Source organism: Pipistrellus kuhlii, unplaced genomic scaffold, assembly GCF_014108245.1.
Source record: "Pipistrellus kuhlii isolate mPipKuh1 unplaced genomic scaffold, mPipKuh1.p scaffold_m20_p_13, whole genome shotgun sequence".
NCBI lineage: Eukaryota > Metazoa > Chordata > Mammalia > Chiroptera > Vespertilionidae > Pipistrellus > Pipistrellus kuhlii.
In genome coordinates, this window is record NW_023425438.1 from 47296654 (window position 1) to 47315168 (window position 18515).

Genomic DNA, 18515 nt, shown 5'->3' on the forward strand with positions numbered 1-18515 from the left:
ACTCGCCGGAGGGAGTGAAAGGCAGAGCAGCATGAATTACCTTTTCTTTTGAAGACAGCGTGGGATGGACAAACTTCCTGTACAGGAGGCTGGAGCCTTTTGTGTAGGGAGATAGCAGCCAGGCTACAAAGGCTATTTTTAGTTCATAATAGAATGGAAACCTGGAGAGAAATGAGAAATACACATTCCATTAGGTCCTTGGCAATGCTGCCCTGGGCCGGGGAAGGGCCGGACCCGGCACAGACACCTGTCCTGCCTACACGGGGCTGCAGGGCCCAGCTCCCTTCGTTCCCCACCCATGAAAGTGTGCGCACACACGCACACCCAGCTCGAGCCCACGGCCTCTTCTGACAGCTGACTGGTGCTTTCTTTTGCTGCCAAAGCAAGCCAGGTCCCAGGTTCTCTCAGCAAATCCCACACCATTCCTGGCAACAGCTGGCACCCCTGCCTGGCTGCGCTCATTTCTGTCGGAGCGGGCGCTCCAGCCCCAGCCTGCAGGCTCAGGCCACACGGCTGCCACTCACCCAGACACTGCCACTGGCAGCCAGGAAGGCACACGCTCCTGCAGGATACACAGCAGGGCCGAGCCCACAAAGAATCTTTTAGGAGACTATAAGCTTCCCCTCCGTGGCAGTCTTCTCAGCCCCAAAAGAGGGAGGAAAGGGAGCCTAAGTCTTGTCAGGAAAGAGGGTGCTACTCACCCTACTCCAGTCAAGGGCAGGCAAACAGAGCTTATGTTTTTGGTGCCCAAAGAAAGAAGTGCTCAGTGCACAGGTAACATACAATTCTGGAGTCTGAATCCTGCATACCATTCATTTATTCACCCCATAGCAGACAGGATTTCCATTTAGCAAGACTGAGATACCGATGTCCCTGGGAAAGAGTTCATAGGACAAACACAACCGCCCTCCCACCCCCACCCGATGCTCCCGAGAAGGAGCAGGGAGACAGCAGGAGGCCAGCCAGCGCCAGAAGAGAACATGGTTAGGAGGGGAAAGTCCCAGGTCTTGGAGTACTCACCAACAAAGGAAGATGTCGGTGAATGTCTCTGCTGTGGTGAAAAGTGCGAATATAATCCAGTACATCATCCATTTGACCTGTTGAACGAAAAAGTAACAAAGCTAGCAGAGAAGGTCAAGGGTGAATGGCTGGCTGCCCGACATGGAGAAGGAAAGGCCCAGACGCTGGGGCATGTCCCGGCAGTGCTGCTGCATTTCTAGCCCACCCCCCCTACTTTCCCAAGCTCATGTCTAGTTCCACTGCTGCAAACCTTGGGGCTGGAGGCAAACGGGCTGTCTCCACAACTGACCCAGGCTCAAGGTCAATGTGGACCCTTGGTGACCTTCACTAGCCCTCAGGTGAGCCAGGGAGGCCTGCGGACCAGGAGTGACTCAGGATTCACTCAGGTTATTTTCCCAAGTAACTCTCCAGGCCTTCACAGAGACACACCCGGAAATGAACTGTAGCAAGGCCAGTCCCTCTGGGATGGAGTGGTGATAATCCTCACTGGCCACCAAAGACTCTCTCTCTCCTGTGAGAAACCCCTCACCCCTAACCCTTACAGAAACTGGATCTTTTTTTTTTTTTTTTTTTAATATATTTTATTGATTTTTCTTACAGAGAAGAAGGGAGAGAGATAGAGAGCTAGAAATGTCGATGAGAGAGAAACATCGACCAGCTGCCTCTTGCACACCCTCTACTGGGAATGTGCCCGCAGCCAATGTACATGCCCTTGACCGGAATCGAAACTGGGACCTTTCAGTCTGCAGACAGACGCTCTACCGCTGAGCCAAACCAGTTTCGGCAGAAACTGGATCTTTTTAAAAGTCTCTCCCAGGTGAGCATCCATACCACTTCCACTGCCTCTCTCCCCGAGTTGTGGTAGTGGTCCCCTCTCTCCCATTTCCCTTGTCTCTTGGCTTTCCCCTCACCATCCCATCCTACAAACCAGCAGTCACCAATCGGTGGTCGGTGAGGTCCGGAAGGTTGGTGACTGCTGCTACAAACCACCCCATCCTAATCTTCCAAAAGCAATAACTCATCAGACTAATACCATCTTTTGCTTGGTGTCTCTGCCTCTGCCTCCTTCCCAATTTGTCCTCCATATTCTAGTCAGAATGATCTTGTTAAATCCAAACTTGATGTTTCTCCTTCCAAGCTTTTAAAGTCTTCAATACAGTAGCCCCTTACTGTTGTTAAGATAAATCGCAAATTCCTTAAGATGTTATCAATGTCCTTGTATGAACTGGATCCTAATTACCTCCAGAGAAAGCCCTCCCTCTCACCCAAACTTCCTTGAATTTTTCACTCGTTATAATGAACCTGAACCAAGTGTGTCTTCCTTTGCCTCCATATTTCAGCCCTCAGATCTCAGCCTAAATGTCATTTCCTCTAGGAAGTGTCCAAAGTTGGGGTAAGTATACTTTCCTTTCTCTCTCTCACAGTGTCATACAGGCTCCGGTTATAACACTGAACATTCTGCTTTGAAAGCACCTGCTTATTGCTATGCTTTTCTTACTAGATTACAAGCTCCCTGAGAGTGAAGGCCGATCATTTTTGCACACCACTGTAGCTCTAGTACCCAAAACAGTTCCTGCCACATAGTATGTGCTCAGTGAATATGTTCTGAATGACTGGATTAGGAGATTGGCATTGTTAATGGGAAAGAAAGGATGGTTTAAAAAAGACTGAGAAGGAATATACTTTGGGAAATACTGGTCTACGTGGCTTTTTGAGAAGAAAATAGAGAATCAGGATGCTTTCAAGGTAACAGGTGCTCCCCATGAGTACCTGCTGAATAGATGGTGGGTATACATGGGAGGAAAGGGGCCTGTAGAAGTCGGGGCATGGTGTGACATGGAGCCACTCACACCAGCAAGAAAGTAAACCAAGCGTCAATTTAGGGAGAAGAGGCTGAGCTCCACGAACCTGAGGGCAGTCTGAGGGCCCAGGAGACATCTGAGAAGAATGCCCAATAGCCGAGACCGGTTCGGCTCAATGGATAGAGCGTCGGCTTGGGGATCGAAGGGTCCCGGGTTCGATTCCGGTCGGGGGCATGTACCTTGGTTGCGGGCATATCCCCAGTGGGGGGTGTGCAAGAGGCGGCTGATTGATGACTCTCTCTCATCAATGTTTCTGGCTCTCTCTCTCTCTCCTTTCCTCTCTGTACAAAATCAATAGAATATATTAAAAAAAGAAAAAAAAGAATGCCCATTAGGCCTCCAGAAAGACAAGACCGAATCTCAGGAGGGAGAGTGGGGCTATGGCCAAAGATGAAGGAGGCATGGGGGAGAGGGGACCTGAAGTGTTAGCCTAAAGAAGTTTCCACCATGAACCCCTTCACTTTAAAATGCTTTCATGCGGAAAAGACAGTCCGAGAATGATTCACTGAGCCTCAAAAGGAAAATGGAATGCTGGTGGGCTCAGGGATGGAAACCATAAATAAATTACTAGGAAATGTTTTCCCCCATCAAACCACGGAGTAACCAAATGATGGCTATTTTTTCCAAGGTACGAAAGAGAAGTTGCCAGGTTTGCGGGATTCTATCCAAAATTCCCTGTAAGATGTGGAGAGCATGGGCAGTACGGTGTCCAGAACAGAGATGGAGTGATGGCCAATTGGAGAGGAGATGACCAGGAGCAACTCTGGGATGGATAGTTGACAGCAGGGTTAGGGAGTCCCTCCGGACTGATCAGGGGCAGGACCCAGCAGTGAGGACCCTGGAGAAGGTGTGAGCCAAGGTCACAGCCGGAGGGTGGGAAGCAGAGTCTAGAGACCTTCCATGAGCCACAGATATGGGCAGAGATACCAGGACCCATGACACCAAGCTCCAGGGCTCCTGGCAGCCTGTGCAGACTCCATTGGCTGTGCAGGCAGCAGGCTTAGCCACCTCTGTAGCCTCATCTCACCTTTGGACCCTCCTCTACATCAGTCACCCTATTTCTTGAGTATTTCACACTCCCTCTTGCATCTGGACCCTGCTTCAGCCTCCCAGGGAATCCCCTCTGCCTAATGACCGGGAGAGCAACCATTTGAGCCTGGTTCACAGCTGACTCGGCACCATCTGCTGGCAGGAGCTCACCGTGGGCAGCTGCACAGCCGAGGTTGTCCTGAGAGAATGAGGAAGTGCAATTCCCTCACAGGCAGCACTCTGAGCAGTGCACGTAGCCGGAAGGAGAAAGGTCCTGAGGTACTGCACCTACACTGCCACCAGGTGTACTAACTATTTTCTTATTTTCTGTATTCTTGATGCTTGGCATCTGAGGCCTTGCTGGCTGGGGAGAGACTTCCATTCCTCGGACCAGACAATTCTTAGAAAAAGACTTGCCCCAGCATGGACTTTCCATATGCAAACTGGCCAGTCCAGAGCCCATAGATTGGGCCAATGTTTCCCAGCCCTAATAACCCCAGGCCAGGCACCAAGGCAACTAGGGCAGCCTTCACACCCCACACCCCACACCCCACAGCCTGCTGAACTTATTTCAACTGGCCAACCTAAACCTGATACCCTGTCCTGCCCGACTTCCCTGCAGAAACCAGTAGAGGTTGTGGCCCACCTGCCCGCCTCTTCCTGACTCCTGACCAATCCCGGTGCTGCTCCCTGTGGCCCTTGGTGGTGTGCTGGGCCTCCCACTTTTAAGGAGCTGTGAGTAATAACGTCTTTCTTCATGACAGTCATTTCTGTGTCTGCATGCCTTACCGTACCTGATTAAAGCAAATCCCAAGTACATTTTCAAGTACAAGGTAAGGATTTGGCAATACCATGAGGTATGTGGAAGGATGGCTGAGACTGGTACTGGGCCAGGATCACATTTTGGAATGATGTAGATGGATCCCCAGATTGCAGACATTTGTTAAAAGCCCGTGCCTGACCAGCACCATCGGAACATGGAGGAGCTCGATAGAAATACAGTCGCAGGCCCCACCTGAGACCCTATGGATCAGAGTCTGTATTTTAATGAAATCCTCTGTTCATTCATACGTTAAAGTTTGAGGTTCACTGGTTTCACTACAAAGTAGCAAGAAGCTAGGAACGTTCCAGCGCGGGAGGAATAGGGAAACTGAGACAAGAAAATTAAACAAGGCCACGCGGTACGGACAGCTTGCAGCTGGCTGGTGAATAACAAGCCCTTATCTTCCCCCAACCAAAGACACTTGAGAGCAAATGGTTAGAAGCCTCTCTGAGTAGAGAATGCAGGAAAGGAGAGGGGAAGGGAGAGGGAAAGAGTCGTTTATTTCACTCCCTACACAGGAAAGCCATCAGTCTTGAGGCTTGGCAAGATAACATTGCCAGGTGCTCCTCACAAATTCTGGGAAAGCCACAACAAAGTGCAAGGGGGACCTTGAAAACTAATCTGTACCCAAGATATGCAGCAGAGAGTTTTTAAAATCTGTAGACAGAAACATATAAGGCAGAAATCTCCACCCCACTCGCTCCTCAGATTAGCCGAGAACGCCCATCCGAACTTTTTGCTGGATGACCTCTTGCCTTGTTCCTGTAATAAATTTAATAAATTCACTTTAACACAACACAGTTATCTGGAGTCACTTGTTTGGGTTCATTTATATGAGCAGATAAGAACTGAGATGGGGACAGCCGCTCTGACTTAGGGGGCTGTCGGATAACATAACTCTCTGTGTGTGAGAGGTGCCTGTAACAGTCTGACTCACACAACCTTTCTGCTTCTCAACCCTGACCTTCTGAGCTGTATTTTTAAAATAATTTTAGTGCCTGGAGGATAGGTGCTTCTGGCGGGGATACAACTGGTTCCAATGAAATAGAAGCAGAGATTAGACCTGACCACTTCAGGCCCACCGTGCCACTAGGAAGTGGGTAATAAAGGACTTAGGGGCTTCAATGGGGGACTGATCCTGATGATCAAGGGAACCAGGGTTGTTGCTACACATTGTGGCAAGGGGAGGAAGTTAAGGGTCCTCAAGGGATCTCCTACCACAGTCTCATTCTGAGGTAAAAGTCAATGACTCACAGAGGCAGGATTACTAAGGCCTCATATTCCTCAGGAATGAAGATTCAGGCCACACCTCGGATAAGGGACCTCAAGCTCTCACCGAACCAATCCTGACTGAAGGCAAAGGGCACATGATGGTGGAAGAAAGAAGCAATAGGACAAAATGCCGGATGTGCATGGAACTACAGGTGCCCAGAGCATCCTTCTGAATTATCCTGGTTCTCCATGTGTCATGTTTTTCAATGTCTTTTGAGCTATTTTAAACTTTGATTTCCCCATTTTCCCAAGAATTAAGTTGAATATTTTTTAAAAAATTCATTTCACCATTCCTGATTGGTTATGTGTCTGCTCTTTGGGATCTCCTTTGATGTATTTTTAGCACCTTACTGGTTCCCTCATTAATCAATGAGCTATGTAAAACTTTTGCAGGTGTTAATTTTATATTTGTACAAGAGCCATGATTTTACCCTTTAAAGATTATCTTTTAACAAGAGACACAAATACAAGTTATGAACTTATGATCATTTGCATGACTAAGGACTGTAGGTTCTGCCAATATTTTCTTCATTTTTTTGTTATGTATAGATTTAAATATTTTAACAAATCTTATTTTTATTTATTCTCCTTCTCCTCCTAATAGAGTATATGGGAGGTTCACTTGAGAATTCAATTTTTTAGAGTGCTGAATTTTAAGGTTAGATCCTATCGGAGCCAGAGGGATAGAAGTACTGGACCTGCAGCTGGACTTGGCTGAAGAAATTTGGATTTAACAAGTAAGTGAGTTGCACAGAATTCTTGTTGGACGGTTTTTTAAAAGCCAAAACCTGGGTAAAAGAGTAGATGTCAATGTTGGGCAGCCAAACAAGTAACTGTAATGGGTATACATATATTTTATATATATAAAATACTGTCATGTTATATTCTGTATTTTAATTTTATTAAACATTATAAATTTTATTAAATATAATGATATATAATATATTAAAAAACATATGTTTATTACCAGTATCCCAAGCCTTCTAATATTGAGATAGTCTTTTGGGGTGGCAAGGCCTATTATCTAGGCTTGGGGAAAAATCAAATGCCCCATCCGGGATTTTGAATCTTCACCGACTGTTCCAAAGGCACAAGCAGCCGGAAGCCAGTGTCCACGGTGACAATGCTGGCAGCAGCTTCCTAACCAGAACTTTCCTGTGGCATGAGCTCATCTGTCACCAGGTTTCTGGGATCCTCCCCAATTTCTGAGTGTCTTCCCACCAGCCTTCTAGTTAGTTCTAGGAATTCCCATAAGTTCCTTTCTGTTTAAGTGCAGTGCATTTAGAAAGACGTAAGAAACTATGAATGTTGAGAGTAGTGTTTCTCAAACTGAGGATCTATAAAAAGTCGGATTTTAATTCCGGAAGTCTGGGCAGGATGCGAGAGTCTTTGTTTGTAACAAGCTCCCAGGTGATGTTGCTCATTCTAGTCCACAGGCCACACTGAGTATGGGCCAGAGAGCACTCAATGCTTGTAGAGAAGGGGCTGGGGAGTAGGGAGGAGCAAGACAGAGTTCAAGCCTGTATAAAGGGTCTGCACTTGATCTTGCAGGCGAGAAGCAGTCATTCAAGGATCCCGGGGGAGTGAAATGAGTATTTCCACTGTTAAAAGGCTTCTAGAAGTTATATGGAGTCTATATTATAGACAACAGAGTGTGAGATGAGGGACAGGAGGCAGGAGAACCAATTAGGAAGTGTAGTAGGCAAAATACCAGCCCCTGCCCGCCCCCAAATGATGTCCTCATCCTGGTCTCCAGAACCCATGAAAATGTCTACGGCAAATGGGCCTTTGCAGTCTTGAAGCTAAGAACTTCCAGATGGGAAGATCATCCCGTACTTATCAGGTGGCCCACTGTGACAATGAGTACTTCAAGGCGGAGACCCTGGCCCAGCGTTGGCCACAGGGAGATGTGACAGAGACGTGACGATGGAAGAATGTTCAGGGATGAAACACTGATGACTTAAAAGAGGGAGAAAGAGGCTCCAGCCCGGGAATGCAGGTGGCCGGCCTTCAGGGACTGAAAAAGGCAAGGAAGTGGATTCTCCCCTAGGGCCTTGCCTTGGTAAGCCCCTAAATTCATGGCAATGTGTTACAGCAGCAATGAAAACTAGCAGGGGAGGCTATTGCAACATTCCAGGGAGGAAACCATGACAACCTCGCTTAAGAGAAGGAGAGGCCTGGTCTGAAAGATCATTAGGGGACAAAGGACATGGTTGCCAAATGGTTGTGTGCATCGCTGGGTGGTGAAGGAGAGGCAGGGATGCAAGGAAAGTCCCAGGTCTCCCTTGGACAAATGCCATGGTCAAAAGGAAAAGAGAAGGGAGTGTACACGTGTGAGTGTGCCAGTCTCCCTAATACTAGTCAGCTCCTTTCTTCCAATTCCATTTTCACCAAGAAACCGTCTCATCTTGACTCGCAAGCTTTCCTTTCAGGAAACACACGTGTTCACCAGCCAACACACACAGCTGCTCTGCTTGTCAGTTATGTTTCACTCTGAATTTATGAATTGCCCTTCTAGTTACAAAACAGGCTCGCCCCTGTGAGATTGGTCAGAGCAAAACAATTTACCAGGCTTTGATCTCTCCCAGAAGAGCTGCCAGAGCCCAGTTCCTGCCCCTGCAAAGCCGATCAGGCCTTGAACCACGGTGACCCCGCTTTGTCTCCTCACCTGGCACAGCTGCCCTGAGCCCTGGGCTGGAAGGGAGACCTAGAGAGGCTGCCTCATGCTTCACCCCTGTGCCAGGTCAACAGAGACTCAGGAGGCTCTGCGCTTACAACTTAGCAGCTCTTTACAGCTCACCCTCTGAGGCCTCCCGTCTCTGGGGAGAACCCAGCCCTGTTGGACCCCCGGCTTAATAGCAAAGGCAAGCCGAGGCGAGCAGTTCTAGGAAACCGAGAGGGAGGGAGGTAAATGCAGTTGACTTGGAGAGGGCTGGTTTCATCATAAAGATGTCCTGGGAAATCTTGGAAAGGAAATGATGATGTTTCCAACCCTCTCTGAGTTATTTCTCTACCTGCCAGACTCGCCAAGGGGCACTCTGAGTCAAAGAGGGAGAGGGAAGACCCTCTGTCCCTCACGACACTGGGTGTCAGGGCTGTTGCTCTTCACCCCACAGCTCAGGTGGAGAAAGTAGGGTCTTGGAAGCCAGCTTCTCGCCCCCCATTGCATCAAGCAAACGCCAGAGCCAGGACTTGACTTCAGGCTCCTGATGACAAAATCCACATCCTTGAACTTTGACCTGGGTGACCTTCCTTCCCTCAACCCGGCCCCTGCAGGTCTTTGTCAATCAGGGGTGGTCTGGTGGTTCTGTCTAGAGTGCCCAGCACATCTAGGGCCGTGACCATGGCTCCCCAGTCACTCAATAATAATAATACATCCTCCAAGCCCAGGAGCTACTTTGCAGGTGCTCAGCCCCGTGCTAGGTGCTGTGGGATAAAAGCTGCAGAATAATGAACAACTCCTGCCCTCTAAAAGCTTATAAAGCAAGTAGAGGCCTGATGCACAAAGATTCGTGCAAGAATGGGCCTTCCTTCCCCTGGCTGCTGTCACCACCTTTGTTCCTGCCGGAGCCGCCTTTATGCCTTCCCACACTGCCCAGAGGCCTGGAGCAGCTGGGGCGGTGTGGAATGCCTGCCTCATCGCCATAGCAATGACGCAGTGTCCCGGTCACTCAGCCTGTGCATGCAAATTAGCCCACCATCTTTTGGGTTAATTGGCATACCCGCTCCTGATTGGCTGGTGGGCATCATGAAGGTATGATCAATTTACATCTTACTCTTTTATTTGTGTAGATAGGGCTTACATCCTGGGGCATCTGAATCACAGGACAGAGTCCCAGACCCAGGAGCTGAGCCAGGTCAGCTGCTCCCAGAACCCTTGTTCCTGCCCCAGGGTTCCCAATAACACTGTATTCTGGTCACAGTGTTTTCCAGACAAAGAAACGGAGGCTCCTCGAGGTGAAATCACTCATCCCAGGCCACACAATGGCACATGGAGGACTGGGGACCTCGGTTCCTCTCGCTGTACCTCCCTGCATTCCCCATTTCTGCACGCTAGTTCTAAAGAGGAAGTGTTGACGGGAGAGGATCCCTGGACCACAGCACATAAGTCTCATGAGGAGAGCGATGAAGGGACTCCTCTGCCTGCTGCCAGTGCCCACAGCAGAGAGCGCCCACCTCCTCCCACCAGTTCACTCCCCAAAGTGCTACTCACATATTCTTTAATGTCCTTTGACTTCACGGCCTTGTAGGAATAATATGCAGGGTAAAGGGTGCCAAATATAAGCCTGGAGGGAAGAGAGAGAAAAGGAGAAATGTGATTTTCATTCATGATGGGAAATGTCTGTCTTCAATGGGAGCAAAGTTCTCAGCTACAGAAAGTGCTGCTGTGGGCCTGACTTATTGATTCCGAATGCCCTGAAGTCCGCTCCTGGCTGGGATGTGCTTAGGAACCTCCTGTTACAACCTACAAGGCTGATTTGGGGTCATGGAAGCCAAAAATGGGGTGGGGTGGGAAGCCAACAGTAAGACCCCTGAAATGAAAGGTCAACCGTTGCTCTCCTGCTGCCAACCCCCGAGATGCTCTATGAGCCTGTCGCAGGCACGGTGGGCTTCCTTCCCCACTGAAGCCCGTTCACTAAAAGCTCCCTCTAATTTCACGCCTCTCCTGCTTGATTTCAGCATCCTGCGGCAGGAGTCAGCTTTCCAATTGTAAATCCACTGAAGCCATGCCACACGCATTCCCACCCGCATTGACCTGCTTCTCGCTGCTCTTAAGACGAAGAAGCAAAAATAACATCAGCGTGACTGCTGGGCAGCAGCTCTCACAGCAGCTCTCTGCCCGCATGCAGGGCTGCACCAAAGGGCTGCACCGGTCATTAAGGAATCTGACTCTCAGCCCTGCCTCTGAGGGCCTGCCTGGCAGAGCCCCACCCGACCTCATTCTCTTCACCTCCCTCCTCTCCCTCCCCCCACAAGCCTTTGCCTGGGCTGTGGTCTCCTTCTGGAATCTCCTTCCCCTTCTGTGTCTGGTTCCCATGCCTGTTCACCAGATCCCAGCTCCATCATGAGTTGGTCACAGAAGCCTTTCTTCACCTCCAGCTGGTCAGTCCTCCCCACCCTCTCCTACCACCACCCGTCTCCCCCTTCACAATCAGTGTGCGTCTGATCAGGATGCTCTTTCACTAGTGTTTGGGTGATGCTTTGATGGACAGGATCTCCCCATTGGAGTGTGTTCAGGAGACAGAGTGGAGTGTTTTATTTTAACTACGTATTTCTAGCACCTGCCACATAGTAGGTTACAAGGGATATTTTTAAATGTATGGCCTGACAGCATGTTGGCGCTGAAAGAGTTTATTCCTTTCACCTGACAGATAAGGTCACCCAGGTGTCAGTTCAAGGGCAAACTGAGTGGGCACAGGAGGGGCACTGCCTCCCCACCCCATGGGAGCCAGCATCTCCTGTGAGCACCCACAGACAGAGCTTCCAGGGCCCCTGCGAGGAGGCTCCTCATTTGGGCACCCCAAAGCCCTGGCTCCCTCCTCAGTGTTTAGCGGTCGTACAGGAAAGTCGGAGTCCAGAGGCACTTTACCGCGGAGTGGTCAGCGTCCCCACAGCAGCACACTGACATCCTCCTGCCTCGGCTGCCAGGGAAACCCGGGTACCTGAACAGAGTCCGTTTCTGAGATGCTGACAGGGAAAGGGTTTGTGCACCCTTGCCTCCCGCAGGCCTGGTCCTACGTGAACACGGGCATCGCCTCAGTCCTCAGGCCTCTTAGAGGAATCGCTTTCGCGGACGGGACACCAGCGCACAGAGCAGTCCCATGACTGTCACAGAGTAAAGCCTCTGAAGACTGGTTGATGTCGGCTGGGGCCCTGGCCAGGGCGGCCTCCCCCCAGCCTGGCCTCAGACTAGCACTGTCCTCTGGCTTGGAGAGCAAGGCCAGCCTCTGTGAGGGCTGGGATTGTGTGTGGGGAGCAAGATAAGCCCGCAGAGGGGACAACGAGTGTCTGGAGGGGAGGAGGAAATGTAGGGACTCAGGTGGGAGGGAAGAAATTTAAGGCAGAGAGCAAAGGCACAGGCATGCTGAGGGGGGCATGGCCTGGGGAAGTCCAGGAATGAGCCAGCTTGGTGGGGAGGACTCCCAGGCCGTCCCGTCCCGGCGCCACCCCCCTCCCCCGTCTCTCCCCGAGCATTCTCAGATACCAGAGTCTGCTTCCCTCCCTGAGGCCCTTCCTGACCTCATCACCCCCTGAAGATCAGGTTCCTCTCTGCCCCTGCATGCAGCCTCATCCCTCTTCCTTCGCCCCGATGCACACACGTGCGGTGGTTTATTCCGTGTCTCTCTGCCACCTTATATGCCCCACAGAGCCAAGGCTGGCATCTGTCTCATTCATAACCGCGCCCAGGGCCCGGCGAGGGCTCGGTGAGGACCCGGTGTTCTCTGTCTGGTGAAGGAAAGGGCGGAGCCATCCAGGGCACATCCATGACGTCGGGACTGAGCTCTGGACGGCAAGGGGATGCCAGGTGGCAACGGCTGACTCAGCAGAGCCTCAGGCAACGCGCCACTGGCTCCGCTGGCGCAGACGCCCTGGGTTAGCCAGGTCTGCCAGGAGGGTTCCGGCCGCTGCCCTGGGGCAGTGTGGGACTGGCAGAAGAGAGACAAGAGCAAACTCAACCGCGGCTCCTGCTCCTCTGTGAGCTCCCACGAGCAGCCACACCTCCGGGCACAGAACTGGGACCCTCAGAGGAGCGCGGACGGGAGGCCTGTGCTCTGTCTGCTGGGCTCCTGATGGGAAGTGGTGGCTAGTGTCCCCCCACCTGACAGCGTGGGGACAGCAAGACAAATATGCTTTTTCAGTCCCTAAAATCTCAATAGCCCTGGCAGGTAGAGGAGTAGTACACTTGGCGTTTCACTGCCCAGGGAAGGCAGGATGGATTAAAATGCTGAGCACTTCTAAATCTACTTTGGAGACAAGAAGTAACAAATGAAGCAGGTCCAAGCCCAAAGCGGTTGGGATCTATGTCTATGCAGACCAAGTGCCCCTGCAACTCCCCACTCCGCACCCCCGCACGGCCACCCCAGCCCTCCCTCGGCCTCCGGATCTCACGGGCAGCAGCTGTCCCCACACTGAGCCATGCTCATCACTCACAGCTGTGACTTCCCGCCTCTTCCCACAGCCTCACAACTGTTTTTCCTGACAAAGTCCCTCTAATCCTTTAAGATCCATCGCAAAAAAGCCACTTCTGGGAGTCTTTGATCACTTGTCCCTCAGAATTTTCTTGATATTATTTAAGTCCCTTATGCTGTCATATTAATCAGACACTTAAAATGATGATATCGGCCAAAATCGGTTTGGCTCAGTGGATAGAGCGTCGGTCTGCGGACTGAAAGGTCCCAGGTTCGATTCTGATCAAGGGCATGGTTGTGGGCACATCCCCAGTAGGGGGTGTGCAAGAGGCAGCTGATCGATGATTCTCTCTCATCGATGTTTCTAACTCTCTATCCCTCTCTCTTCCTCTCTGTAAAAAATCAATAAAATATATATTAAAAAAATAAAATTAAAAAAAATAAAATTAAATGATACCGATATCGCTGAGAACTACTGAAGCCAGGCTCTGCTCTACAGGCTGTATTCATGCCTCACTTAACCCTCAACGCCCACATGGGATAGAATTCCACTCCATTTTATTTTATTTTTTTGTTTTGTTGTTTTTTAATCTTTATTGTTGAAAGTATCACATATGTCCTCTTTCCCCCCCACTGATCCCCTCCCCACCCAGGCCTTCACCACCTTATTGTCTGTGTCCATGGGTTATGCATTTATGCATACAAGGTCTTTGGTTGATTATCTTTCACCCTCCCTTGCCTTCCCTCTGAGATGCCACACTCTGTTCCGTGCTTTCATGTCTCTGGATCCACTCAGCTCACCAAGTCTACTCCATGTTACAGACAAGGGCACGAAGGCCCCAGAGACCACAGCCAGGAGCGGAGCGGGGATGTGGACCTGGGCAGCCTGACAGCAGGGCCTGTCTGTCCTCCTGCGTTAGCTGTGCTGGCTGACTCAGTGTCCCCACCAAACCACGCAGTCCTAGGTGATCAGGGGGGTCTCTAGTGCCTGGCACAGCCCCTGCTGAAGTGGCTACTTGAAAAAATGCCTGTTGAAGTGACTAAAGAACAAAGAATTGAAATGTCTCTCTGGGGAACTTAACCCACTTGATAGATTCACAAAACTCTCTCTACAAGGTCAAGAGGAAAGCGGTAAAGTACTTAGGAGGATCTACAGCTACTGAAGTGCTCACGGCCAGCCCCAGCAGAGGGGGTGGGGAGGGGAAGGCGTGTGTGCCTCCAGAGAGGAGGCTGGGCTCTGTGCGGACACACACCCTCCCAGTGACCGGTGACGGAGCCTTGCACTGCACCTCACAGCCTCAGAGCTCTGCACACCCGCCCTTCTCCACGGCCACTGTCTGTGACCTTGAAGCCTGCCAGCCTAACTTACTGGCCCCCTTTCTTTATCCGCCTGTCACGTTTCTCCTATGTTTGCCCCCTCCTGCTTCTTCTTCCTCCAAGTGAGGGGCCTTCAACATGCTTGCTTCAGAATGAAAACAATATGCATTCTTCCCATCTGAGCGCGCCACAAGGCCATGATCACAGCGGGCGATGGGAAGAATTGTCTTTGTTGGGGGATGTCCAGGAAGCCAAGATCAAAAGTGAAAGCTGCCAAAACCGGTTTGGCTCAGTGGATAGAGCGTCAGTCTGCAGACTGAAAGGTCCCAGGTTTGATTCCGGTCAAGGGCATGTACCTTGGTTGCGGGCAAATCCCCAGTAGGGGGTATGCAAGAGGCAGCTGATTGATGTTTCTCTCTCATCAATGTTTCTAACTCTCTATCCCTCTCTCTTCCTCTCTATAAAAAAATCAATAAAATATATATTTTTAAAAAAGAATCCCTAAAATGCAGCCATTTTAAGGCTGTGAAATAACAAGATTAGAAATTAAAGAAGAAAAAAAAAAGTGAAAACTTCACAGTTTGACCAAACAAAGAGTTAGCATCCCATAGTAACTGGTGCCAATGGTTGCTCTCACCGGGTGCTGGGCACAGCTTTAGGTGCTTTACCTGCATTTTGCATGTACAGAAACTCTAGGATGTGGGCATGACTATCATCTCCATTTCACAGAAGCAAATAAAAGCCAGAGAATGTAAAATAACCGGGCTCAGGTCACACAGCAAGTCCAAGGCAAGGCTGGGCAAGAACGTGAGGTTTCACAGTGTGGGCGCTAAATCAGTGACGTTCCCACTTGTTTGATGGAACAAAATCAATAACATATTGATATTTTAATCACCCATTATTGGTATTACCACGAATCTTTGGCTTTGCTGAAGAAATTTTTTTTAAGTCATTATGAGAATCAACTTATTTAAAATGAAATTGTCTAGCCGAAACCGGTTTGGCTCAGCGGTAGAGCATCGGTCTGCGGACTACAAGGTCCCGGGTTTGATTCCGGTCAAGGGCATGTACCTTGGTTGCAGGCACATCCCCGGTAGGGAGTGTGCAAGAGGCAGCTGGTCGATGTTTCTCTCTCATCGACATTTCTAGCTCTCTATCTCTCTCACTTCCTCTCTGTAAAAAATCAATAAAATATATATTTTTTTAAAAATTAAAATGAAATTGTCTAATGCATAAGCCTGCCTACCAAGGCTCATGCAAACTGTAACACAGCTTGGGTTCTGCTGAAAACAAATGAAAGAGTGAGGGATTCTGACAATACCCGTGTGTTGTGGACCCCCCCTTGTCCCCCAGAATTCCCTACATGCCTGACTAACACTCCCTTGATCTTCTTCCACATTCAGAACACCCCGGGGCTTTCCCTGTCCACAGAGCTGCTCAGCTCCTATGAGTGGGGACATGGCCTGGCTGTAAAGCCACGTGAACCCTAAGCTACACACAGAAGGAGGGACAACCTCCTTCGAGGCCTGGGAGCTGGGGGCCTTGCTGCTGGTCTGTGCTGCGCCGTTCAACACACAAGAGTCCTTGGATAAGGGCCCAGGAGCCTCACCTGTTTTACTTCCTCTGCCCACTGGGCTGTCCCCACCGGTGCTGGTGGGAAGGTCAGGTGCGATGACATAGAATAAAGATGTTGAAGAGGAAAAGGCTGCACGGATCTGTGAAATTATTTCCCCCACAGTGGAGGCTCTCAGCCGAGGACCCCGTCTGTGGTGTCCCACCACCAGGAGGGGCAACGCCTCCGTGGGAGTCACTTTCTCAGTCTTGGGGTAAGGCTGGGTCCAGCACTTGTGTCCCTAAGACCCAGGAATGCCCGGTGGCTGGGAGACCCAGGACGGCCACTGCCTGCAAGGCAGTCCCCCTGGGGGTGGGGTGGGGGAAAGAATGCGGATGTCTTTCAGAGGTGTGGGAAATGGTTCCACTGTCTCAGCAGAATCATAAAAGTATCCTACCCTGATTCGCTCCTTGGTTCTGGGTGTGTGACATCAGGGAAATGCCTTTTTTCCAGAAGGTTCTGGACCGAGAGAGATGACTGACAAGTTCTACTCCTTGGCCTTATACGCATTTGACCAAAGAAAGAAAGCTTTACTATTATATAAATGGCACAGGTTGACCCAAACTTCAGCACCTCTAGGATCTTACCTCCCACCTCAACCCTGACTGGTCTGTGAAGAAATGCATGGGCTGAGGCATCTCTGCAGACACCCCCGGGGGTATAACTAAAGTAACTGGAAGTCTCCCACATTTTGGTGGAGCTGGTTCTACAGCGCCTTTGCCACGGCAGCAGGTAGAGAAGAAGAGCTGCTGGTTGGTTTGTTGATTAGATGGCTGGTTGGTTTGGGAAGTGGTTGAATTCAAGGACAGGAGGGACCAGAGCACGGGGCCCTGGGAAAGGTGCCTGGTCAGGGAGAAGCATCAGCCAGGGCCCAGAATGACATCTCTGGGCCCCTGTGCGGTGAAGGGGGATGTGGCACCGGAGAAGGAGTCCCAGCTGAAGGTCAGGAACCTGGTTCTACACTCAGCTCTGATCTGAACTGGTGGGGTGATCTTGGACTAACAGGCCCCACCATCCCCCTGAGCTAAGCAGCCTCTCTCTTTCTCTCTCTCTTTTAAATCCTTATCCGGGGACATGCTTAGAGAGAGGAAGGGGGAGAGGGAGAGATATAGAGGGAGAGGAAGAGAGAGACTGATCGGCTGCTCTCAGCCCATGCCTCGACTAGGGATCAAACCCACAACCCAGGTATGTACCCTGAGTAGGAATTGAACTGACAATCTTTCAGTGCACAGGACGACGCTCAATCAACCGAGCCACGCTGGTGCCTGGCCTGGCAGTCTCATTTTTCATTCAGCAAATAATGACCTATTGACCTGGCAAATATTGTACCGACCTGGGATAGTCGCTGGGGAGCCAGCAGCGAACAGGTGGGTGGAGCACCCCGCCCCCAGCTCAGGCGCTCTTTCTGCCATGACTTCGGTCTCACCCAGGTCCGGCCCCGGCCTCTGCTCAGCTGCCTGAACTGTGTGGGCGCTGCTGAGCACGCACTATCACCCCCGCACACACACTCCACATCCTGAGATAGCATGAGGATGTTAGCAAACACCCAAATGGTGGTGATAAGCAAAACAAGCAAAGCTGTGTGAGGCCATCAGGCCAGACGTGGACAGTTCCCGGTGGCTCTGGTGTATTCCTGGGAATTGCAGCAGCAGAAGAGGGGTCAAAGGGTGCCATTATTTTTTGCTGTATCCCTTGTCACCAGCAGGTGGGAATCATGGGTCAGCAAGGCAGAGTGCTGACAGCTGTCCTTTGAGAGGGTGCAAAACAAAGAATGGATGGACTGGAAAACAGGAAATATGGGTGTGTTTTAATCTCTCTGGATGTACAGACAAGCAAGCATGGACGCAAAGCCAGGTGACAAGAACTGACCCCATTCCTGATGGAGAAATTCCACTGCTCCAAAGACTTCCACAGCTCCCTGCAGCTCACAGAAAAACATCCAGACTGCCTACCTTTGAAGGCGGGCTCCCACCATCTAGCCACAGCCCAGCCCGCCAGCTTCACACGCCCTTCACTGATTCCTGTGCCCGCCTCGTGCGCTTCTGCCACTGTGCACTGCCATCATGCAGGAGCTTGGAACGTTACTTGTTTATGTTTGCTGTAGAACTATTTTAAAGACAGTATCCTCCCCTTTCCCGCAGGAGAGATGTTCCAAGATCCACAGTGGATGCCTGAAACTGTGGACAGTACCAAACTGCACAGAGATTATGTTTTTGTCCTACAGATACATATGTTTTTGCTTAAAGCAGTGGTTCTCAACCTTTTTAATGCTATGACCCTTTAATACAGTTCTTCATATGGTGGTGACCCCCAACCATAAAATTATCTTCGTTGCTACTTCATAACTGTCGAGACCCACAGGTTGAGAACCACTGCTGTAGAGCCTAAGACCATCGGAAAAAAATTAATTAACAGTAGCAAAATTATAGTTATGAAGTAGCAACAAAGAT

At 50.4% G+C, this 18515-nt stretch overlaps 1 protein-coding gene across 6 annotated transcripts in view; it reads right to left on the reverse strand.

Annotated features, from left to right (window-relative positions):
• REEP1 (receptor accessory protein 1) overlaps nucleotides 1–18515 on the reverse strand; it is an 86361-nt gene that overhangs the window by 38603 nt on the left and 29243 nt on the right. For all 6 annotated transcript variants that reach the window (XM_036435952.2, XM_036435950.2, XM_036435951.2 and 3 more), the window contains exons 2-4: nucleotides 10220–10292; nucleotides 1021–1097; nucleotides 41–161 (exon numbers count right to left, since the gene is read on the reverse strand). In XM_036435952.2, coding sequence (XP_036291845.1) covers nucleotides 41–161; nucleotides 1021–1097; nucleotides 10220–10292 — 271 coding nt within the window. The remainder of the gene's footprint in view (nucleotides 1–40; nucleotides 162–1020; nucleotides 1098–10219; nucleotides 10293–18515) is intronic.